This window comes from Cryptotermes secundus, unplaced genomic scaffold (genome assembly GCF_002891405.2).
Source record: "Cryptotermes secundus unplaced genomic scaffold, Csec_1.0 scaffold661, whole genome shotgun sequence".
Taxonomy (NCBI): Eukaryota; Metazoa; Arthropoda; class Insecta; order Blattodea; family Kalotermitidae; genus Cryptotermes; species Cryptotermes secundus.
Window position 1 is genome coordinate 621,260 of NW_019745089.1, and position 25,724 is coordinate 646,983.

A 25,724-nucleotide genomic window follows, 5' to 3' on the forward strand; every position below is an offset into this window, starting at 1 on the left:
AAAAAAAAAAAAAAAAAAAGTAAAGCTGTCCCTGTAACAGGCCAGACGTTGAGAATCCCACATTTTCTAGATGGCGGTGAGGCTGCTCCTTATCCCCAGGAAGATTCCTGGTACTCATTTCTGTCAGAGGCCGAGTCGACCCCAGGGATATAATGCGGCTGGAATGATTAGGCAAGTTGAAAAATCCAGTAACCTCATCGGGAATTGAACCCGCGACCTTGCGGCTTGTAGCATAGCGCCTCAACCAACTACGCTACCGCGTGCCCCGTACTTGTTTGTAGGATGTCACTGTTCTCTATAGATATATCCTTCTGGGCTTTTCAGTAGCACCATCTCAAGATGTAACGAGAGACCGAAAAGCAGATTTAAATTAATTATATAATTTTAATAATATCACTACTGTAAATGTTCTGAAACAGATTATAATAAATACAAAGGAACTAAGAGCCCCGGTGGATGAAATCAGACTGACATGGCATGGTGTCTAATTATCAGTCAAATAATTTTTAATTAAAAACAATGTACGTCATGTAACTACTATCACCAGAAGTTTCTCGTATATATATATTTTTTTGCGGAAGTGACGTTAAAAATAATTTATGATGAAACAATGGCCGAATGAAATGTGGACCGACGTTATATGTTTTGTGCCTCCACTGGCGTCGACAGTGGCGTGCGTTATCTCTGTGAGGCAGCCCTGGGTATGCGGTTGGTAGCCACAATGAGTGATCGCCGTACGTGACTCTCACATTGCCAAGCAACAGTGGCGTAACGCACTACATCAGAAATCTTACCAACCATTCTGAATAAAATATTAATTTTCCATAACACAGCGTTTGTGTACCTATCACAGTCGACTTGTCCCCTTGATCTCATATACTTCATTACCACAATCGTATATATATATATAATTCTTATCTCCGGCTACATGTTATCCTATATCATAAATGTGACAATAAAATCCTTTATTTCATTTTGAAGAAATCTGAAATACTTACCTACGCCTTGGTCCTACGCTCCTCTAAGAACCATGGCATACTTTATAATATACTCGTATATGTCTTTTGTCCTAATTTCTTTACAATAAACTCTCGTAAATCATTCTGTGCATCATAATCCATCTCAAATTGGCTCTTCCAATATCAGTTCTACTTCCTGCTCACTTTACAAAAATTTTAGCCGCTTTTCTCTTTCTTTCCAATGACATTACCTATTCATTCCAATCTTCGAATTCTGCAATATTCAATAACGGATCAGGAGTTTTGTACGAGATTCATTCAGTTCTTGGTTGGTGATGATTAATGAACAAATTATATTTAGTCCTATTCCATGAACAGACAAAGCTGTACAAAATAACGTTTTTGAAACTTTTACGGTAAACCTTAGCTCCCTGTATGACAACGTATGAAGCACATCTCAAGTATCCTGCGGTGGTGCATGTACCCCTGGTTGAGAACCACTGCCACAAGAAGTGTAACAGAAGATGGTCCTTAAGGGAACGGAGCGGAATAACAACGCGAACGGAATAACGGTTTCAAGACAGAAACGTCTTCAGGAGCGTGTACTCACCATGGCGGCGTACAAACACTACCAACAAATCAAGTTGTCCCGTGCTGCGCATGCGTATTCATGGTTAACTATATCATTTTTCCAGCTAATGTGCGCCCACCACACTTTATATTTTTGTACACACATAGAGAGACACCAGGCGCTAAGCATGCTCGTAATTCTATCATTTTAAAAGCGTTACTATAACGCGCGGGGCACGCGGTAGCGTAGTTGATTGAGGCACTATGCTACAAGTCGGAAGGTCGAGGGTTTGAATCCCGATGAGGTCATTGGATTTTCACTTAACCAAATCCTTCCAACCACACTATGACCAACCGGTGTATAAGGCTGAAAACTTCACCGCTACCTGTGAGCCGATTGTCTAGAAAATGTGGGAGCCTAGACGTCTCACAACCCTATGGGCCTCCACGGCATGTCACAGGGATACCTTTACCCTTTTTTTGTAACTATAATATTCAATACTGAAAATTTCAAACTATAGGTATCAGAAATATGATATAAACAAGCATTTCTCATTAAAATGACGACAGCTGACGAAGGAGACACTATTTTTGGCACATCCATCTACCGAAGAATTAGTATGACATGCAACTAGAGCATGTATTGATTTAACGACGCACTGTGTTAACATAATCTCACTCAGCAGAGCAAATTTCCCGACGGAGATTGCACTGAAATACCGCGTATAAGGACAATAGTCAGTACATAATTCAGGTTGGGTGGGTTACGATGAGCTAAAAGTCGCTCAACTGGCCATAAAATTCCTACTTTCTAGGAAACCCAAAATTTAATTTGATAGATCTGGTTCAGGATAGGGACGAGTGGAGGGCTCTTGTGAACACGGTGATGAACCTTCTGGTTCCATAAAATGCTGGGAAATTCTTGAGTAGCTTGCAGAATTGGCGGCTCCTCAAGAAGGGCTCAGCTCCATGAGTAAGTAAGTAAGTAAGTAAGTAAGTAAGTAAGTAAGTAAGGAGTGCAGAGAACGAGCCTCCTTATTATTCAGTTTTCTGAACCCTACTGTTACTTTCATTCTATTAGCTTAAAAAATTATCCTCGTCGGATTCCTTACTTATTGTAAGGGACTGAAGCCACTATAGCACTCAACGCCAATACTACTGCAGCTCATGGCCATAGTTACGCCTTCATCTAGTCAACACGCACGTCAGAATGATCTGGCTAGCAATACACATAATTTGGCATTCAGAGAATCGTGATTGAAGGTGTGTTTGTGCCCAAATTTCGGTCACGTACATGAAATGAATAATGAAATATTTAATATGTTAATCACATCTACGTTGCTTCAATATGTTGGTACCATTTTTCTCATATGAAAGAACATAAAAGTGATAGTAACATTTCATCAATGATCATAAATCATCCTCTTTATTTAAAAATTAATCATATCTCTGCGGAAAAAGAGGCAGTAAAAATGACATAAATAACAATATTTTATTTCGTGTATTCATATTTTGAGTTCTGACATGTTCGCATGCAGGGGAAAATAATGGGAACATGCTGGCATGTAAAAACGAAAATCTGGCCAACTCTAATTTGTTAGTTTCCGAGCAGCGTTCGCATATGCGTAATCTGATCGACTTTAATAAGAACGTACACGGAGCAGAATCCTGTTTCAGAAGCTGACTGTTGCTAAACAAATTATTCTTTTAAGGAATCCGAAGATCCATTCAGTATTTGAGAGACTCCACCACTGGTCTCTCTCTACAGCTAGATTAATTCATTCCGTGTCTTTATACACTACCCGTCTAGATCTATTTTAATATCATTCTCTTATCTAACTCTACGTCTTTCACGTGGTATTTGAAGTTCTGGTCTGCCACTCATGCTACTTGTACAGCCCATCCTACCATTCTTACTTTTGTAATTCTGATAACACTGAGTGCAGAGTAAACGCATGCTGTTGTACATTATGCGGTCGCCATCCTCGTGTTACGTTCTTCCTCTTAGGTCCGAAATTTGCAAGATGTTCGCGTGCGCTGTAATTTTGAAGTGGAGGATGCTTTCATTCTATATACATTCATTCATTCATTCATTCATCAGTAATCTGTCAAGACGACAGGTCCACAGACTCTTCGAAAACATTTCCTCCACTTAATACGATCTAGAGCTTTCTCCTTCAAATGAGAATATCCTCTTCTGTCCCCAAGGTCATCCAGCATCTCCTTACGTCTTCTTCCTCGTCTTCTGGTCACTTCTATCCGCCCCTATATCTTTCCTTCAGTAACTTCTTTTAGAAGGCAGTTACTGCGTAAGATATGACCAATCCAATTAGCTTTCCGTTTTCTTATTTCGTGTAGGATATCCCTCTGCTCACTGACTTTAAATAACATTTCTTCATTTCTCACATAATCGGTCCAATTGATCTTCTCCATCCTTCTCCAACACCACATTTCGAAGTTTTCCAGGTGTTTCTGATCTACTGCCCTAAGTGTCCATGTTTCAGCCCCATACAAAGCCATGCTCCAAATGTAGCATTTCACTAGTTTCTTTCTCAAATTTAAGTCCACTATATATATTACATTACATTAATTACAGCTCATGCGAATATAGATATATATACACATGATACCTGTATACAGAATGCTTCAAGGTTAAACTGGACTTCATTGTTTTTCCTGAAGATGTGGGCAACAGAAAAATATAAATTGTTTATGGACAGTGGTTGCAATACTGCATTCACTGCATGTCAGGCTACCATGAGCCCCGCTTCTGCGCATTAGAGCTACTATAATCGTAAGATGGCGTCAGACATCGTCATTGCTAGTGTAGAACAGCGCTGTATTATCAGACTAGTGAAATTCTTCACAAGTTAAATGCACGATATGAGAAGATCCTATCACGTGTATGTGTCGATGATTTATGTAATAAATTCATTTAAAGGACATAAAGATTTCTGGAACCATCAAGACGCGACTGCCAGTTGGAAGTATCATGGAAAAGTGTATTTTGGGATTCAGGATGAGTGATTCATGTCGATTTTCATCCATATCATGTAACAATTAATACGCAATGTTAATGAGGAGCTACTTGAACGGAAAGTAACGGCTCCGGTCTAGAAAACTTAAATTAACGGCCGTGTGGATTCGCTGCGCTGACCACGCGACATCCTCTATCCGCAAAAGTTGGCATTAACTTCGCTGACAAGCGGCGGCCGCTCGGTCGGTATAGTTCGCTTGCGGACTAAAGCCACAGAGTTTTTTTACAATAACTTACTTCGAAATGACGTGCACCAAGCGATTCGGAAGATAAGACATAGGAAATAGTCAAAGAAACCGCCCTACAATACAGAGTGTCCATAACGTCTCTTTACAATTTTAAAAATTTATTACAAAGGCAAATGAAAAGACAGATAAGTGGAAATTATTACAACATGAGACGTATATATTTAAGTTCTTTTCCTCCTATAATACATCTCTATATGGGCACCATTAGTTGCATGAAGCACATCAAGACGGTACTCGATTTCTTGCCATGTTCGCTGTAGCATACCCTCATCAGTGGTGGCAATGGCATCAGTGGTCCTCGGCTTTAGATTAGCGATGTCCCGTGCCTTTGTTCGACACGCGATATCTTTACCATAACCCCATAGAAAGAAGTCGAGGGGAGTGATATCTGGCGAACGAGGTGGCCAGGGAACTGGGCCACCCCTTCCAATCCACCGGTCTGGAAATGTTTCATGTAGAAACCCACGAACGTGCAGTCCCCAATCTGGTGGTGCACCATCTTGCTGGAAAATGATGGTTGGTTGAAGGTCATGTAGTTGTGGTGCCACGTATTCAGTTAAAAGATCAAGGTAGGTGATGGCTCGTTGAAGAAAAATGGACCAATGATACGATTGCACATGATCCCACACCACACATTCACCTTTCGACTATCTCGCTGAAGTTCCCTAGACACATGGGGGTTTTCTGATCCCCAGATTCTCATGTTGTGTGTGTTCAGTTTCCCTGAAACATGAAAGGTTGCCTCATCACTAAAGCAAACTCGGTTGCCATTTTGTACGGGGTTCATTGGATAACCACTAAGTACATACAATAAATCTGATGAATATATAGCATCAATTGCCTTTGTAATACATTTCTGAAATTGTAAAGAGACTTTATGTTCAGTCTATATTACCTGCTTCTTCACACATGGAAAATTCGACGATTCTGACATGCATATTATTTTTGAAAAATTTGATGTCCGGGTCAACCTTGAACCACCCTCGTTCATGAGTATATCTTCTTCTTCGTCTACTTCTTCAAGGATATAGGCCATTGGCCTGTTTCAGACTTCGAGAGAATACACCCTTACATCTAACTATTCACGTCCAGTATTTCGGTGTCCTCTGGGTTTATAGTTCAGTATTATATTTGGAAGTTTCTCTGTTGTCATCTTTAAAGCATATGTTCGTACCATTTTCCTTTTATTTTCCTGTTCTCTCAGTTGGGTCACGCGGTAGAGGAGTTGGTTGAAGCACTATGCTACATGTACAAGCCGGAATATCGTCATTGGATACTTTCAATTGACCTAATCCTTCCAGCCGCACTGTGGCTCTGGGGTCGACTCAGCCTCTAACAGAAACGAGTACCAGGGATCTTCCTTGGGGTAAAGGGCGGCTGAGAGCCTCGACGTCTCACATCCGTATGGGCCTCTGCGGTCTGTTACAGAGATACCTTTACGTTTATATTCTCTCAGTTAAGTTGAATATTTCTAATTCTGAACGTATGTACATATATATATATATGTACATACGTACATATATATATATATATATATAAATATGGATGGAAATGTGAATCCGGAAACAGAGTTGCACGACTGTCAGTGTCGTGACAACGTAAAATATGGGCATGAGTCAAGCTGGGCTCGGAGCCGAAAATGACTGTGCTGGCGAGACCCAGCAGAAGTTTACCAGGCGGAGCGACTGACCGAAACCGGAGAAAGAGCTTAGTCTAATCCAAGAAAGAATAAGAAAATGTTGGAGAAGTTAAACCGTTCCTCCATCATTCGTAGCCACTAGTAAGCGTCAAGAAAGCGGCCTCCGTAGTCTAGAGGTAACGTTCCCACTCGTGGTACGCGGGTTCAAACCCGGCGGAGGTCGTGGAATTTTTAAGGGCGGAAAAATTCAGGGAACAAGTCCTCGGGGAGGGACTTTAAGCCGTGGGTCCCGTGTCGTAGCTTTACGGCACGTAAAAGAACCTCATATCTCCAAAGGAGGTCACTGAGCCAAATTCAAGGACATTTCCCGCCCAACAGTAGTCTCTAACGCCTCTGATAGATGGGGGAAGCATTATAGATACCGCCAAGCCAGTAGAGGCCGAACTCGCTGGCTCGGTCGGGACTGATGGTACGCACCAATATCGGTAGGGTATAGAGACTGGTAGAATATCATAGAGGGAAGCACAATGGACCAATACTGGTCTAAGTGCATGGGGAAACCCACCCTCTCCAATAACTAACTAACTAAGCGCCAAGAAAAATGAAGTCGACTTGCCTGGCGTGTGATCCTGTATATGGTCGTCACCGAACAGCCCATCCACAAGTTGTCCCAGACCGCCTCGCATGTGGCCGCCGTCCAAACTTCCATCATAACTCAGGTCTTCCAGGGACGATTCCTCCTCTCCCCGAGGCGCTGAATACGTTACTATGCTCTCTGAAATACACAATATACCACAGAGCTCAGTTGAAATGTTATTCTCTGAAACGCAATGCTGAACGCGTTCTCTTAGGGAGACTGAGATACTTTATTCAGACTGAAGAATATTGTACAGTTCAAGCGAAGTGACACGAGAGTGTAAACATGTTATTTGCCTCTTCACATGCCTCATCAGACTTAACGTCCATTCAATATCAAAATAATCTCTAATTGCAGAAAACAACTCGCTATCAGAAACTAAATGATGCTACACGTACCAGACACCTGTCTACCTATCTATTATTTTTTTATTGCTAGTGGGGTGGGACTAAGTCCCTTGTACTGCGGCCACTTTTGCCCTATCTATCTATCTATCTATCTATCTATCTATCTATCTATCTATCTATCTGTCTGTCTGTCTATCTATCTATCTATCTATCTATTTATCTATCTATCTATCTAAATACCCACCCATCTATCTATCTATCTATCTATATTCCTGTTGCTCCCACTTGGAACATAGGGCATCCATGAAACGCTTAGTTTTGCTTCAATTTCTTAATCTAAGACAGTCGGCAGGACTCTTTGAAAGGGGATCAGCCCGTCGCAAGGCTTCTACCTAAACACAGGATAACACAAACACAGAATAGACACAGACAAACTTCCATGCCTCGAGTGGGATTCGAACCCAAAATCCAAGTTCGAGCGGGAGAAGACATTTCATGTCTAAGGTCCCCCATACACACACAGTTTGGCCTCCAGTTCGGTCTGCACAGTTGATGACTGAAAGGCAAAACTGACGTGTGTGGTGCGGCTGGCCGGCCAATCGTTTGGACTGTTGGCCTGTAGGAATCCCGTCAGTTCTACCTACAGGACGTAGCAAGTGACAGGCGGAACGTACGTGTGTGACGATACCGGCAGGCCAATCGCTCAGTTGCTGCTGCTGTCTCGTGTTCTTCCGCACTGTTTCGCGTTGTGGTCATTTCTCGTGGTATTTCGAAACTTTGTGCTATGGCGACATGGTCGAAGGACTTTTTAGTCGAGTTTATTGAACAATTTCGTGGTCATTCTTGCATTTGGAAGGTGAAGAGCAAAGAATATCACAACCGGGAGATGAAAGAGAATGCTTATTTAGCACTGACAGAAAAATTGAAAACAGTTGACCCACATGCTAACAAGGAAACTGTGTTGGAAAAGATCAACAATCTACGAAGTAGTTTCAGGAAGGAACGGAAGAAAGTACTGATGGCTAAGAAATCTGGAATGAGTAGCGAAGACCTCTATGTCCCGAAATTGTGGTACTACAAAGATTTGTTGTTCCTGGTAGACGAAGAAGAGGCCTTGGACGGGTTTGCAAGTCTTGTTAGTGATACCGAGGTAAGTGGTGTAATTAAAAATCAAACTTTTATTGCATGTTAACAATTATAGATTACAGTGCTAAACACTAACCCTTCAGCGTAAGCCTAATTTCGAAGGTCCATTAATATGGAACGAACTATGCCAGCATGATGATGTTTGCACTGGGCTGTTGTGAAAAGAATACGCTTTCTGTTCGCGTAACCATAAGATCCTAGATCCTGCAGCACTGCCAGTCAGTCTAAATAGAACGCGTGACCTCACAGTTACGATGGCCAAGTGACTATGATATCAACATACCACAAAGATGATATGAGTGTGGTTGTGAATAAAGCAAACAAACAAGAAACAAAGCTAGGAGTGGATCTGACGGATCAAATGCTACAGCCGTACTTCCTTGAACGAAAGAAGAGTACTAAGTGGTTTCAGAAGTTATTCAAGAGGCTACTCAATGTAGCAATACATAACGCAATAGTCATATATCGGTGTCTCCCGAATAACAAAAACATGGACGCACTAAAATTCAAACTTTCACTAGCAAAAGACCTCGTGCAAAAACACGGTTCTGGTGTTCTTCGTCCTGTATATGGCCGTCCGTCAGTTGAGCCGCCGCGTAAAAGACTCACAGAACGACATTTCCTGGAGCGTATTCCAGCCAAAGGAAAAGGGCAAAGCCTAAAAAAAGATGTGTGGTGTGCGCAAAACATGGTAAAAGGCAAGAATCTATTTACTGGTGTAGTGAATGTGAGGCAGGGTTGTGTTTAGATGGATGTTTCAAGAAATTCAATACGAAACTCAAATTCTAATCTACTTGCTTCCATCGCTCAGATACAGGGCGCTCATATTGTAAGGTAATATTATAAAACCAACTTTTAAGATGATTTCAGTAAAAAATTCATAATTATATCTTATATAGTTCAAAAGTTATGATACATAATATAATTTAGAGCAAAATTTAAATGGGCAATTAAAAAATACTACCGCAAGAGGACCCACAATTTAAATGGAAGACTGCATGCGGCCTGGCGGTTTATCTGCGCGTGTATGTGGAAGGAAAGGGAGAGGCCAAACTGTCACAGTTTTGCCTGTAAGGTCGATCGCAAGGCCCAACTGTGTGTGTATAGGGGGCCTAAGACCGCACGGCCACTGTGATCGGCACAACACACCATACCTAACTAAATTAAATAAAATTCTTCTTGGGTACTCAAAAGTCCCTCAGTTTTTCAAGAAAGTTCAGCATTGTATGGATCCCGAAAGTTTATTACCGTGGTCACAACAGCACGCAAATTTTCATTTCGTGGGTTCCAGTCTACACTTCGTTAATCCATTTCTTTAAGATACTTTTTAAAGCATCCTCCTATGTATCTGTGTGTGTATGTATGTATGTGTGTAAGTGGTGGGCCATAAAACCCGGCCCTCGCACTGCGACCTTCAATGATCTATTGTGCCTCCCCTTTGGATTAACCCTTTATTAACCCTACACTTCGAATGAAATGTAGGACTTTATTTATGGGGGGCGTCATAAAAGTCACATGGTTCCATGAAGAACTGACCCAGGTGACGAAATCTTAACCAAACTATGGCCTCACGATCACATAGGATGTGTGTGGCTGATTCGTCTTCTTGTAGGCACCTTTCATAAGTTGGGTCATCAATCTCCTATCTACGTTGGCGTGTTCCATGCTGTCTCTTCCAATTAGGTTCTCGTACAAAAACTTCTTACGTATTTCTGTTTTGACCCATATAACCCTATAAATTACTTTCCCCTCTTTTATATTTCAAATTCACAGTAGTGATATATATTGTATATGACAAGGTCGCGTTATACTGCGTTATGTAAAAAAGTGTAACAAGATGATCTGCTTTCAGAAAATGTATAACTTCCATTAGAATGTTATATTGAATCGAATCGATATACTTGTGTACACTTGTGCTACACTTGTGTAGCCTTCCCACGCAACTGCTACAATAAAGGTCCTTCAGAATCTGTCCGGCAGTTTTGGAAATGAAACATGCGAACGGACAGGAAGGTGAGCACACACGATCTCAGTATGATGTTTCAATTTCATAAATTTGTTTCCTGTTCATACCATAACAACATACAAACGTGTAGTCTAATGGGAACGAATTTGTACGTGTCTTCCTGTGTAGTCTTGGTTTGATGAGGCAGAAGGGTCCTCAGAGACGTTGGTAGGCACCTACCAGACTGTACGATGTCATAACGCACAAGATATTTTAACTTTTCAGTGCTTCGGAAATATAAGATTTCAAATACATATTAATATAATTTCCTTTCTTCTAATTCACCTTGTCCTGACATCTTGTGGCAGACATATGTTCTAAAATTCGTGACAAAAAGTACTGACACATTGCCCTCATAAGCTACAAAGGTTATTAATGTTCCTATAATTGACATCGATTTTGAATTAAGTAAATAAAATAAATAAGTTCATGGAGGTAGGCCTAGGCCCACTGGGGCTGTAGTGCCAAAGGAAAAAAAAAGAAGAAAAAATAAAATAAATACACGAACTATTTTTTAATGCTAGTGGGGTGGGACTAAGTCCCTTGTACTGCGGCCACTTCTGGCCTTTTGTACCAGCTCCAGATGATAGGTGAGGGTGATTGTGGAGAAATTGGTGGAATGAAGATTGGCAGGGTAAACCGAAGTACTCGGAGAAAACCTGCCACAGCGCCACTTTGTCCACCACAAATCAATACAAGAACTAATTAATATATAAATAAGATACAACGAGAAGATAAAATTTTTATCTCCTCTTGCTCCCACTTCGAAGCATAGGGCTGATTCCTCAGTTTCATTACCATTTTTAAAGACGGTCGGACTCCTTGGACGGGTCATCAGTTCGTCGCAAGGCCTGTACCTAGTAAACACTGGTCAACACAAACACACCAAACATCCATGCGTGAGATTCGAAGCCACGATCCCGGCTTCCGAGCCAGAGAAGACAGTACATGCATTTGACCGCTCGGCTACCGTGACCGGCAGAAGATAAAATACCTGTGCTCAATTAATTTAGCACTCCTCTATGAAGACGTATGGAGGAGTGGAGGTACATTTTCATGAATTCTTAACCTCGGCACTAAATGGAGATGTGTGGTCAGCCTCGGCCGCTTTTCTTCTAGGAAAACAACCCCCCCCCTCTATTCATTTGATATAGGGTTTTGTGGACCCCAGAGACAGTCTGAACGCTGTAAACGAACAAAATTTCTGTTGCGCCTAATGGGAATCGAACACTGATTTCTCTGTTGTCCAGACCGTACCCAATCTTTACGTCGGCAAAACTATCCCGGCTCCAAATGCTTGAAATGCATGAAAATAAAATGAACTGTACGTATTCTCCGTTTTGTCGCTCAGAAGTCACGGTCCGTATGAGTTAAGTCCTAGCGACTCCTCGCACAGTTAGGCCTAACACATTTTTGACGTCATGGGAATGGAAAAGGGGCACGATAAGACACATACAATAAACATTATTGTTTACTAGGTTTGTTGAAAACAAAAATGGAAGCGGTTTCACTTAATCTATAGGCATGGACCTGTAATATTCAGCTGCCATGAGGTGGAAATTAATGTGGTGTGTGTGTGTGCCTGTCCCGCAGTTTGCCTAACCTCGCAGCTTCTCTTGCAGCGATAAGACGTTGCTGTTTTATTCACCTTCACACGAATGCAATTAACAATTTGTACAAAACTTCATCAGCAGGTGATGTAAATTCGGGCAAAGGGTATATCACTTGCAATTCTGAACGTCAGAATTTCTATTATCATGAAAATTATAAATTCAAACAACTTAAGTGAAAATTACGAAGCTCAGAGGTAATAATTTGTGATAATCTATTCAAAATTTTCAGATATATACGTGTAAAATTAAAAATACAACCAAGAAACCGGAACATAAAGGATTTATTTTCGGACTGTCAACAAACAGGAATAAGATAGAATCTCTCTTAGTAAATATAGCACGCAAATAAGTTACAACACGCAGTACCCTTCCACGGGTAAAACCATTTGCGTTTAGGGGTAAAGGTTTTTTTTTATTTATTTATTTAAATTTTAGCAATCAGAATATTACATAATTCTATAAGCTAAAGTGCTGATTACTCATTAGATATACTAATGACTAGTGGCATGAACAGGTTGATATCCAGCGAAATCACCTGTATAATCTATAATTAGTATCTATACATTAACTTAAAGAGTAGTTCACTTGGCCACAGTTTTTTGAGTCTTTTTTTACTTACTGGTTCCAGGAGTTGTTCCATGAGCTGATTGGGGTGGTTTTCTATGGAATTATGATGTGTGGTGGCTTTCTTGCCTATTGCTTCCTGCATGGTTGGTACCTGTAGATCTGTATGTAGTGTATGATTTGTTAGGTACCAGGGAGCATTAACAATTTGACGGAGTATCTTATATTGAGATCTTTGTATGATTGCAACATTTGATTTAGTTGATCAGCCCCATAATTCTAGTCAATATGTCCAGATTGGTTTGATAATTGTTTTATATATTAGAAGTTTGTTGTCTGTAGATAGTCGTGAATTTCTTCCCAGTAACCACTGTAGCTCCACTGTCTTGACGTTTATTTGTTCTAAGGGTAAAGGTAAAATACTAAAGGTTCTTATTCCTGTGAGATTTTAGGTTCTCACGGTAGTTGTTATAAAATGTACTTCTTCTTGGATATGATGCCGCGTAATCTGATAGAAGTTTAAGGACCCTTCGGAGGAATGTACTAACCTCCTTCTTCAAGGTCAGAGTTTAAGCCAAGTAATCAGCCAGTGAGGACTGAGAACCCTAGCGCATGTGGAATCCTGAACTGTAAACTATTGAAATAGCTGTAACGCTGTATTGCCTGCAGTCCCCGAGTGCTGTGTATAAGGTGTCAATCCATTCATCCAATCCAAAACCCGTCTTATAAGTCACCCGTACACGTTACAGTATTTTAATTTACTGTCACTGTTTTGTGCTGCGAGGAACCTCCCTTTTGACAAGGGAGAGGGCAGATGTCGTTTGTGACAATTCTGGGGCACAGTAAAAATACAAAACAATTTTTGCTACACTCTTAAAGCGTTCTGGCATATATTTATATATAATGTTTTATACATTTTATCGCTACACTAATATATACATAGTTTATCACTGAATTGCAATGTGTTCAGTTTTACATTATTTACAGAGGTCGTTTAAAAGTCCAGGATTGTACAGCAAAACAAGCCTCCACTTAACAAATTTTTGGTAGGCCTTCTATGAATAGCAGATATTTGAACAGCCATAGGCTTGACCGTCGCCAAGTTTAAAGCTTATATATTTGCTGTACGTGGTTTTTCTTTGTTCAGTTACATGCACAATTAAATTCTGATGATTTCTGATGTTTTCTACTTGATGCCAGCATAATTAGATAATGTAATCAGAGGCGAAATGAATTTTGAATGCCACGTGCAAACGCAGACTGGTGTGCATCTATCAATTCTCCAGTAGCACGCACATCTCGGTTCTGGAGATGCTGCATTTCATCACAACGTCCCAGCTGTAGACTTCCAGGCGGGACGGGCGTAAATCATTACTGATCTAATTAGTGCCTCGTCAATTATCATTTTAGCATTGCTGCTTAACTGATCGCTTGTGAAGAGTGAAATAATCCTAACCAAACCTTGGCAACGACCCTCTTATAAGTACAGTCTGCGTTCCGATCGAAGATAGCCACATATTTTACATTTGATTTCAGTGCAAGCAAAACCTCATTCAGATATAGGCCTTAAATTGGGCCCACAGAGAATCAGTAGGAGGAAGGACGATAACAGCTAGTGACGGCCCTGAAAAGGGTCATATTTAAAACAGAAGGAGATGGGGGAAGGCGAGAGAAAAGTGCCAATAGTGACCAATGAGAAGCATATATAGACCCGTGCCACTATTCCCCATCCTTCCCCCGTCTCCCCACTCTTGTAAGCATGGCCCTTTTTAGGGCCGATAATAGATAGTATTTTTGTTGCTCCTATTAATTTTTTCTGCGCTTTTCTTCAGTCCTATATTTAGAACGGGTTTTCCTCGCACGACTCGTTCCGTTTTCTAGGTGCTGCTTGTTTGACCTACTCCTCAGTCTTGAAGATGGAGGCGGTACGTTCTTTCGAAACGTCGGTAAACTTTTTAACTGCCATACGATACATACCAGGAAAAAAAAACTGTTTATAGAACTCGCTGTGAAAATCTCAATATGAAGTTATGTGTTGTTTAATTTGTGTTGCCTATATTAGCCAAATAAGTCACACACAGCAACAAATCTTTATTACATTGAAGGAAACATGTCATATTCTGTGACTCGAATGTTTCTAGTAGCACAGATCAAATGAGCGAATAATCTATTCCTATGCTTTCAATTGCTTTAGGGGAATGATTAATTAAAAGAGCGTATTACAATCTGATTATTACATTTTAGTACGAAACTGATACGACATTCTGACATTTGATATATCGCGCTGCACCTACCATAAAGGCAGGCCATAGCCCCCGGTAACGATGGGGTAATTAACAACGTTTTTATGTGACTACGCATACAACATATCTCTAGTACTAGATTAATGAAACTGGATGTCTTTATTGGGCTCATATTCCATGAAACTCTGGCCGCATCGTTGTTATTTATAATGACATCAGCAATTTGATATACCGATCTGTGAGCTGGAACTACAGGCTCGAATCTCGGTAAACTTCATTTATAAATATGTAAGGTGCGGATCTCACAGCGGTGGTTATGAAGAGTACTGTATTCTGGGATATAAAGCCGTGTAGTCCGTTGAAAGTCAGCTGACGTTTCGGAGGAACATATCGCGCAGAGTTTCTGCTTGCCAACTGCTTTCAAGCTAGTTTCTTGCTCGGCTTATTCTTGGACCCTCAATATAAAGGCGATATGTTCCTCCGAAACGTCGGTTGAATTTCAACGGACAACATGGCGTTATATCCCGGAAGATAGTGCTCTTAAGTCATCAACATGTATCAGCACTTTCTACCCGATTCTGACCTGTAATACAAAGGATCCCGGTTTGAATTTCAAACGGGACACCAAATTTCTTGCTTGAGGGTCTATTCTCAGTCCCTCTAAACCAATGACTGGATAGGCCATGACAGATTCCTTCTATATCGTTTCTGCTCATCTTTCATTACTCACACTGCATCTGACGCCATATGATCTGAGCTACTGATGGCGTCGTTACGTAAACTTTAAAGAATGCCTTGTAACCTCAATATTTGATTAATTCGTGAATATTCAGTAATGTGAAAACTATTATTTGTTGCTTATTTATGTAATCCGAGAATTAATATAATAGTCTTTGATTGCTCCTGATTCCAACATAAAGTTACAGATTTTTTTTCTGACAAAGCATGCAGACCTAAAGCTTTTTGATGGTGGCGATCTGCGCTTTCCTTATTGATGTCTGTTTGTTTGTTTGTTTGTACTTATTTATTCATTACATTCATTCACTCATTTATTCATTAACTCGTTTATTTTTGTCTATTTATTTGTTTATTTAATAATTCATTATTTGTTTCTTTTTTATTTATTCACTCATTCGTTCATTTCTTAAGCCATTTATTTTTTATAGTTAACAACTTCAGTAATTAATGGCCGTGGTGATTCGTTGCGCTGACCACGCAACACTCTCTATCCGCTAAAGTTGGCACCAACTTCGCCGACAAGCGGCGTCGCTCGGTCGGTATAGTTCGCTTGCGGACTAAAGCCAAGGAGTTTAGTTTTTTAGTTTTAACAACTTCAGTAACTCAGTTCATATAGTGTGAAATGATACGATTTTTTTCCCTTTAGCGCTACAGCCCCAATTTGGATCTTGGCTTACTTCCATGAAACTCTCAGTTTCACTTGGATTTACTAAATTTTAGACATTCGGTAGGACTCCTTGGGCGGGGAATCAGCTCGTCGCAACACCTCTATTTGTACACAAACACTAAACATCCATGCCCTGAGTGGGATTCGAACTCACGATCCCGGCTTCCGAGCGAGAGAAGACAATGCATGCCTTAGACCGCTCGGCTACCGTGACCGGCGAAATGAAATAATTATTAAGTTGTAATGAATTGTAAAGTACACGAAACGGCCATCACATAAGTGAAGATCCTACCACAGCGTTTGTCTGATTGAACTGAGGAAAACCACTGAAACTCTCGGTCGCGATAGCCGTTCTTCGGGACCAGATTTCAACTAGATGTACTCCTAAAATGAAGTAGGAGTTGATCAACAAGAAGATGAAGGGATAACATTAATTAATTAATTACGTTATTTGTGGCCTACTTGACGACGATTTCGGTAACGATACTCCTCGTATATAAAGTTGATTGATAACATTAAGATGGATCTTAGGGAGAGAATGTGAGGTGAATAAAACTGACAAAGGACTCTGTTTAAAATAGCTGGCTACTGTATTTGCGATGTTGAGCTTTCGAGTTCTGCTACCAGAATGCTAGTCTGCGCGGGTCTTCAAGGTGGTTAAACTAACTGCAACGTATCTGCGACAGTAGCAAGCTCCAAGTAAATTAACCATGTAATATTCCAGCAATATTGAAACAGACATCTGCACTGCGTGACAGTTTAAACCTGTGTCAACATAGGAGACGATCTGATGTCAGGATTGCAGTGCACTGCAACGAGGACTTTGGTAACGCTGCACGCGCAACTCTGGGCTTGAGTTCTGGCAGTGATGATGCGTTTCAATTAGCAAAGTCGGGTGTGGAGTAGCGATTTGAGAGTTGTCAACGACTCGCCGTGGGATCTGACGCGACCCGACAGAGCAGGGCTATCTTCATCACAGCCGCTACCCGAGTTAACGTCTCCCCCGGCCGCAGTACGTTGTACTGCATACTCTAACATGGGCAAATTCCCCTGCGCATCGTACGCAAAGTACAGAGTGTCACAAAAGTTGGGATTTAACAAAATTCTATTTTCTACCTTGGAATTAAATTTAGTATAGCGGTGGCTATGAATACTACGTCGTGTAGTCTGCTATAAATTTTCTAGATTTTTAGAAAAAATTATTACTTTCATCTTCACGATGGAAGAATAATCCAAGCTAGCAACAACAGGTAGTAAGAAGAGAAAACATAGCGCATTGCTTTGCTGCTTGATTCTTGTTTTTTAATTTGCTTAATCTTCAACTCTGAAGATGGAGGCGAAAATTTCCTCCGAAACATCGGTTGAATTTCAATGAACTACACGGCGTTATATACAAAAAGGCAGACATTTTCATAATCACAGCGATGAGAAACGCAATTCCTACAGACCAAAACGTATCTCTCAGCCGTTTCTCTCCCCACGTCCTTCACAGATATGCTTATGCTTTAGAGCGGTTAAAATTGCACAAGTTACGTAAGAGAAGGTACACCTCGATGTACTCTTCCTTATTCAAGTTTGCCCTGGATCCAAATTGCGCCATTTCCTTTGGGAACTGTTGCTCTTCCGAGTTCTTTCTCCGTATATAAGAGAACTGCTCTCCTAGTTAAAACTGTCCTTCCTCTACATTCGGTGCTGCTGCTGTTTGTAGGGACGCTCATGTATTCACCCATTCATTCATCAATGACTCTATATCCATTTGTTGGACCATGGCCTCTTTTTAGTTTCGTAATTCTTTTAACACAGAAGGTAGGACTCCTTGGACGGGAGATCACCCAGTCGCAAGGCCGCTACCTACACACAGAACAACACAAAAACAGCATAAACGCGCACAGACCTCCATACCTTGAGTGGGATTCGAACCAATGATACCAGCGTTCGAGCGAGGGAAGATATATCATGCCTTAGACCGCGCTGCCATTTTGATCTGAATGTTGATATATGGAAGCAAAATGCTTTCTCATGATCATATCCTATAATTCATACTTCTTGATTATCAATTATTAAACTATGAAGCATTGTGGTTAGTATCGTCACGTGTAACTACAGACAGGGAGTGGCTCGATGATTGGACTTACTGGCCACTTACACATAATTACAAGTTACACTATCTCTAATTCACACAATTTAAAAATCACTAGAGCACACGCTAAGTCTTGTCAGTTTTCTTTCACTAGACGTTTCCTGGTAACAGATCTTAACAATAAAGATTCTTCGGCTTCTGTGTTCACGTCGTTATTGTCCGGTGTATATCCCGCAATGCAACTCTATCAACTGGCCAGGGTTCCTCGTTATGTAGCCTCGGGGCGGACCAAACAGAAAACACCACTTCCAACAATTTTTCTACTCTTGTTAGGAGTGGTTGCCTAGCGATAGCCCGGATATCGTTGACGTGTTTACCGGCCGTTACCAAGCAATGCATGTTTCTTCTCACGATCGTTGCATAGACGCTACAGTATGCACTAATTGAACTGTTATTGTCTAAGTGGTACATGTTGCCTTGCGTGTCTTTTGTTTGTGTGTATGAATTTGTTCTGTACGTCTCTTTGCTAGTTCTAACTTTATAATTGATCTGTAAGCATGCAAATACATAAAGAACCGAATTATTATTATCAAATTCAAGTGGTAAACCTTACCGTATCGCCCAAGAACAAATAGCTGTTATCTTAAACGTCACGTCACCGCGGGGAGAGTGGCGGGGTGATGACTCGCCTATTACGAGGCGCTACGTTACCGCCACGTGCAGCTGGGGAGGTAGGAGTCCTCCGTTGCGCAACATGTCACAATATGTTTACTGTTTTGTTACTTTTACTAATGATGAAATCATATAGCAGGCAACTTCATGCTCGCGAGTAATACATCAAAATGAGCTTTTATGAAAGAAGATGCCTTCAGCACTTCAATCGATAAGCAACCGGATGGTGGAGCTCCACATTGCAATTTTAGGGAGACTTGGCTCAAATCTAGATTGAGATTCTGAATACTCTGAAGTATTTTCATGGTGTTCCTCAGTCCCTACATGCGAATGCTGGGATAGTATCTCGATCTGATCACAACCGCAACCTTCCAAATCTGTCACAATTCATCATTCACCAGTCACTCTACAATTCGACGCAATACCGTACGGATACTGATAGCTACATAAAATTATCCAACAAAATGAAAATAAAATGACAAAGGAAGTGAAGCCTGGGGGAACAGGTGTTATGGCAGAGTTCGGTCTTGTCATGTCATGTACAGAGTAGATATTAATTTGTGTTCATACGCATATATGAAATCATATATAGAGATATATTAAGGGAAATTTCCCATTATTCTATTTTTAATTTATTTTTATTTGTTTACAGTTACAAAAAAAACAAATTTCGCTGCCTGAATCTACATTTACAACTGCTTTTGCCATTTTTCAGCCTTACCACTGTATCAGTCACTCGCTTCATACGAAACTGTACAATGTGTTCCCAGCAGTAAGAATCCTGTCTTGCATCATGGAGGTTATCGGTTCGAATCTCAAATGGAACACCGGATAACATAACTGAGTGCTATCGTAGTTTTCTTCAGTTCATCCAAATTCTGCGATTATTCCTCAAATTAGGCTACGTCCGCTTCCTTCTGAATCCAATTAATTTTTCATTCATCGCCCTATCATGCGACGCTAGGTACTCTCAATGATTGTGATCGCCCCCCCCCCCATGGATAAGACTCCTTCTTGAGAAGCTAACTGACGCTTATTTGGGCAAGAAATTAACATCCTTTCTTTGAAACCCGAAGATAGATTACACCGTTCATAAGTACCTTGCATTGTCCTGTGTCTTACGCTACAAAGATGTTGTCAGCCAGAATTGTTCAATTCGTTACACTAATATGTTAAAAATAATATACTTTCAGGTGGAAAATTGTAAATTTGATAAAAGACAGTCCAGCTATAGGGAGTGGGGACCCTGCCTTGTGCGAGCTGCAGGTCTTTGTTGGCACGGTGTGTAGTACCCGGTAAGGGCCCCTTTCCAGGGTTACGTAGCGCGTACACGGGCCTCCTTACCTACGACAGGCATCCAGTCTAAGGGAAGGAAGATTAAAGTTTTCTTTGTTCACGAGGAATTAGGCACTGCGCCATGAAGGCGTATGGCGGAGTGGAAGTATAGACCCATATTTTCTTGACCTCAACACTAGATGGAGGTGAGTGGTCAGCTTCACGCCCTTGCCGCTTTACCCCCGGGGAAAGAGCCCCCATTACCCATTGGATAGGAGGTTGGGTGGACCCCAGACGGTTTGGTGAAGAGAAAATTCTTGACCCTACTGGGACTAGAACTCCGACCCTTCAGTTGTCCAGCCCGTAGCCAGTCGCTATATCGACTGAGCTATTCCGGCTCCAAGGGGAAGGAACCCCTGAATAAAACCCTGGTCCTCCAAGAAGTGGGGCTGTGTAGAAGGCTTGTAGCCTGCTCAAGTAAAGATAGAGTTACTTGTGATCGTCAAAGTTATTTCATGTTTGAAGCCGGAACGGGCTAATAAGCTCAGCTCTTGCAGATGTAGATGATGATGATGATATACTTTGTAATACGCGATAGGTTAGACACATTATTTCTATTTTACTTCAACGAGGAGCTATCTATTTCGGGATGCGACTGTATTGGTATGAAATCTCAGTGAAGCTCCTTCTAACTATTGTTTCCCGGATATTTTGCAAAGATGACACAGATATGTCAAATTTGAGGTTTTGACAGACTGTTTCTGGGATGGGACGCCATGTAGTCTGGTATATGTTAAGAGATGTTTCAGTGGAATCCAGACCTACTACTCCATCTTCAGGACTGAAGAGTACGTAAATAAACAACCAGCAATAAACAAGCACCAAAGCAAATTCTGCTGGTTGCTTACCTAAACTGCTCTTCGACCCTGAATTTGGAGGCAATTACATCCCTCCAAAATGTCGGTAAACTTCTTACAGACTAAACGGCGTCTCGGCTATAAATACTTCTAGGTAATATTTCCTGGATGATTTTTTGCCACCATCTTTCCGAGACAGGGTGTACTGGAATTTAAAACTTCCATTTCGAGCAGTATATCCCCCACTCAGCCCCCAGACCCCCCTTTCCCAAAGGACCGGTCGTGTAGTGTCCAGACGTAATGATGATATACGGCCATAGCTTCTACGCAGACATGGACGGACCTGTTTTGGATACCGCAGTACGGCCTGGCGCATGAAGTGTCAAAGTTCTTTAGCACCTTTCAATACGAAAGAAATAATTGCCTGCTTTCCTTCGATACAACACGGATTGCATAAAGAACGACTCATTCAACAAATCTTTATTGCCGCGGGAACGTGTCCACCGAGCCGTTGCCTAGCAGTGATACACAGACAGACCCACATACTCTCATTCGATGCGACATGTACCCCATAGAAAGCGACGCATCGAACAATTCTTATATTGTTGCGGGTATTCGTTGCAGCGGGAACGTGTTTTCCAAACCGTTGCGTAGCAACGATTGAAGGGAAATATACAGGCCCGCAGACTGATTGGCAATATTTATGAACTATGCCATTGAGATGATATACTTACCAAGTTTTATAAAAATTGGTTCAGGCATCCAAAATCTGATAAGGGGAATACATACACAGACAGCAAGGTGATCTCATAAGCCTACTTTTATTTTAGGCTACTTTCCTTATTTTGAAAATCAAAATAAGCTTTTGCGATCTCCATTAACTGTGTCTGTGTTCTCCCCTCCCCCTTGTTAACTTTAGAATGCCTGAACCAATCTATATGAAACATGGTATGTACCTGAGCTCATCTCAACGGCGTACTTCATAAATCCCTCCCATCAGTCTGTGTGTGTATGTGTATCTACTATCGTTGTTAGGCAACGGCTCGGTAAAAACGCAACCGTGGCAAAGAACATACAGGAAACAATTGAATAATTGCTGAACGCGTCATTTTCTGTGAGGTCCTTGCCGTATGAAGGAAAGTAGCCGATTAGTCTTTCCAAGAACGTCTCGTTTCAAAGCAGACTAAAGAACGCGTTTGTAAATTGAACACAGGTACATAAATGTTCCTCCAATCGTCACTTGAATATATTTGCTTACGCGATCCCCTGTAGTTCCACACATGAAATGTTTGATGCTCTATCCTCGAGAAACTTTACTGCAAACAATTTGTTCATGTAAGATTTGAGGCTTTCACGGCGGTGACTATGAAGAAAGCAGTCTTCTGGGATTTGGCACTGTGCATATGTGGTGTTAACCGACGTTTCGGAGGAACGTATCGCCTCCATCTTCAGGGTAGAAGAAAAAATATAAGAAATCTGCAAGCGAAGAGACCGTGAGAACCGGTAAAAGAAGACTGCCAGTTCCTCCGAAACGTCGGTTAACACCACATATACACGGTGCCAAATCCCAGAAGACTGCTTTCTTCAATTTGTTCATCTTTTACAAACATAATCATTATCATCATTGTCGTCATCGTCTTAAAGAGTTGGTCTTGTTAGCTAATTTCATCCTCAAATAGCAAGTCTATGGTAAATATAAGATTCCATTGCTACAGACCGAAATATTATTTTCCATTTTTCTTTCAGAAGATTTGTATATTCATCCATGTAATTACATTACCTAAATACGATTTTATTTCAAGTAAAGAGACATATATTTTAAAACCACAGGAGTATCCTATTAATTATTATGACAAATATTTTATATATTTTTTACCACCGCTACTTCTCTGTGCCGTTTCTACTATAATAAATTGTTTTAAATGCCCGCATAAATGTCCCTTCTTTTTCCTGCACTTAATTTCGAGCCATTTGTATAACAAAGTGCAGAGTACCGTCGCCTGTTTCACCAGAAACGTTTCAGTGCCGCGAGTACAGTGAGAGCTTCTCACAGGCTTACTGAGGATTAAACAAAAAAGCAAACAGCTTATTTTCCAAACATAAAAACCGCTCTTATAGAAATATTTTCTGATGTTTCCTTATCCGAACGAACTTAAAGTACCATAAGAATATTTAAAAAACCATAAAGCCAAAAGTGTACGTCACTAAACAAAGTTGCTACATACGGAAGCTCGAAGATAAAATATTTAAATGGAAAAGTAAAATGAACTTTAAATCGAAGATTATTGTCTTCTGGGGCGTGATTAATTGTACCGTAATAGACCGTGATTTGTATTCCGAAGTACTCAATTTGGATCCAGGCCGGAACATCAGATATCCCAAATAAGGTTTCTCGTGATTTTTCTCGGTATGTAGAAGTAAATTCCAGGAAAATATCTCAATTGGACCAAAACCAATTCCTTCCAAATCCTCTCCAATTCATCATTAATCAGTTATTCTACCCTCCTACGCTATATAGTCTATATACTGGCAGTGTCGTAAAATAAACCATAAAAATTATACGGACGTTTCGGAGGAACATGGACACGTCGTGAATGGTCCAGTGATTGAGGCTAGCTCTTTCTAAGGGAACCAACAGAATAGGTGTTTTCCTTCACCTGAGGACGGAAACAGATCCAGTTTCCGAAACGTCGTGTTTTTCTTAGTTATCTTAAAACCAGGACGATGGATAAAGTCCGAAAACCCGATATCTCTGTGTGTTATACACCATCGTCAGAATCCTATAGTAACTACCACCCATACTCTTTAATCATAATCTCGGTTGCCATAAAAGTGCTGTATTTTTTCACAGAATCTCCCGATCACATTTAAATTTAGTTTTAACTGCCATAATATTCTGTGGTCTAGTGGTTAGAGTTCCTGGCTACAGATCCAGAGGTTCGGGTTCGATTCCCGGCGTTACCAGAATTTTTCCTGAGAAGTAGTGGTTCTGGAACGGGGTCCACTAAGCCTCGTGATGATAATTGAGGTGCTATTTCAAGGAAATAGAGGCTCCGGTCTAGAAAACCGAAATTAACGACCGTGGGGATTCGTTGCGCTGACCACGTGACACCCTCTATCCGCTAAATTTGGCACTAACTTCACAGACAAGCGGCGGCCGCTCGGTCGGTATAGTTTGCTTGTGGACTAAACCACGGAGTTTGTTTTTGCTTTGTTCATAATATCTAATATAAATAAATACAACTGTGACAGATATTTGGGTGTTAACATTTTTTTATTGCAATCACCAAATATAAAAGTCGGACACAGAGGAATAGACATAAAATCTCATGTCCTGGGAAGGGAAAATTTTACGGAGTATATATGTCCTTGTATGTATAAATGATACATGACGAAATAAATCCAATAGCGAACCGGAAAGTCTATATAACAGACCAGACACTGTGACTGACATGAAGTCCAGAAGAACAGAATGGCTAGGACGTGTTCTGAGAATGGAGCGCAGCAGGGTACCACCAAAACTCCTGGATGGCGGACCTGAGGGGAAAAGAACCACTGGTAGACAGAGACTAAGATGGCTGGATGATTTAAGAAATGTGGGAGTAAGGCAATGCAGAAAGAAGGCTGAAGATACATGAGAATGGGCAGGAATAGTGAGAGAGACAAAGGTTAAGGACCGTATAGCCAAAGAAGAAGAAGGAAATAAAAGTCTAAGCGAAGGCAATATCTACGAATTAAGTGTTGGGGATTGTTGGACGAAGAATAAAAACGGTACTTAATTACAGATCACATTACACGATCCTGTGAAGGTTTAAATATTTCTTGTTATGAAAAGCAAGACATTTATTTAATCGGATTAAAATAAATTAGTTAAAGAGGTTCCTTCTTGCAGAAGAACCTATAAACGCATGTACCATAATTTTAATGGCTTGGAACCTGAAGACGGAAGATGTATTTCAATTAATTACCAAATGAAACAGACAAAACACACGGTGAGTTCGGAGAAAAGCATATTAAGTGCAATGCACGTAATAAGATATGTATTTTCCTTATCGTTCCAGACCTCGAAATACGAGTATAGCACCCGGCTTCACTGAGCCTTAATCACTACGGTTATTTATATTTTGTACTGTTTTCTACTGGGGACATGCTGTAACGTATTTGGTTGAGGCACTATGCTACAAACCGGAAGGTTGCAGGCTCGAGTCCCGATGAGATGGATTTTTTTTAATTTACTTCATCATTCCATCCGCACTATGGCCCCGGATAGACTCAGCCTTTAACAGAAGTGAGTACCAGGAATCTTCATGAAAACTTTGCCGCCATCTGTGAGCCGATTGTCTAGAGAGAATGTTGGAGCCTCGACGTCTCACAGCCCTATGGGCCTCCATGGCCTGTCACTGGGATAGCTTTACCTGTTTTCTATC

General features: G+C 40.9%; 1 protein-coding gene across 1 annotated transcript in view; it reads right to left on the reverse strand.

Moving 5' to 3' along the window:
* The window catches only part of LOC111874945 (epithelial discoidin domain-containing receptor 1), a gene marked incomplete at its 5' end in the record, with an annotated part of 554,089 nt that overhangs the window by 134,976 nt on the left and 393,389 nt on the right, over positions 1 to 25,724 (reverse strand). Inside the window, 1 exon segment of the mRNA XM_023870830.2 lies at positions 7,070 to 7,228. Coding sequence (XP_023726598.1) covers positions 7,070 to 7,228 — 159 coding nt within the window.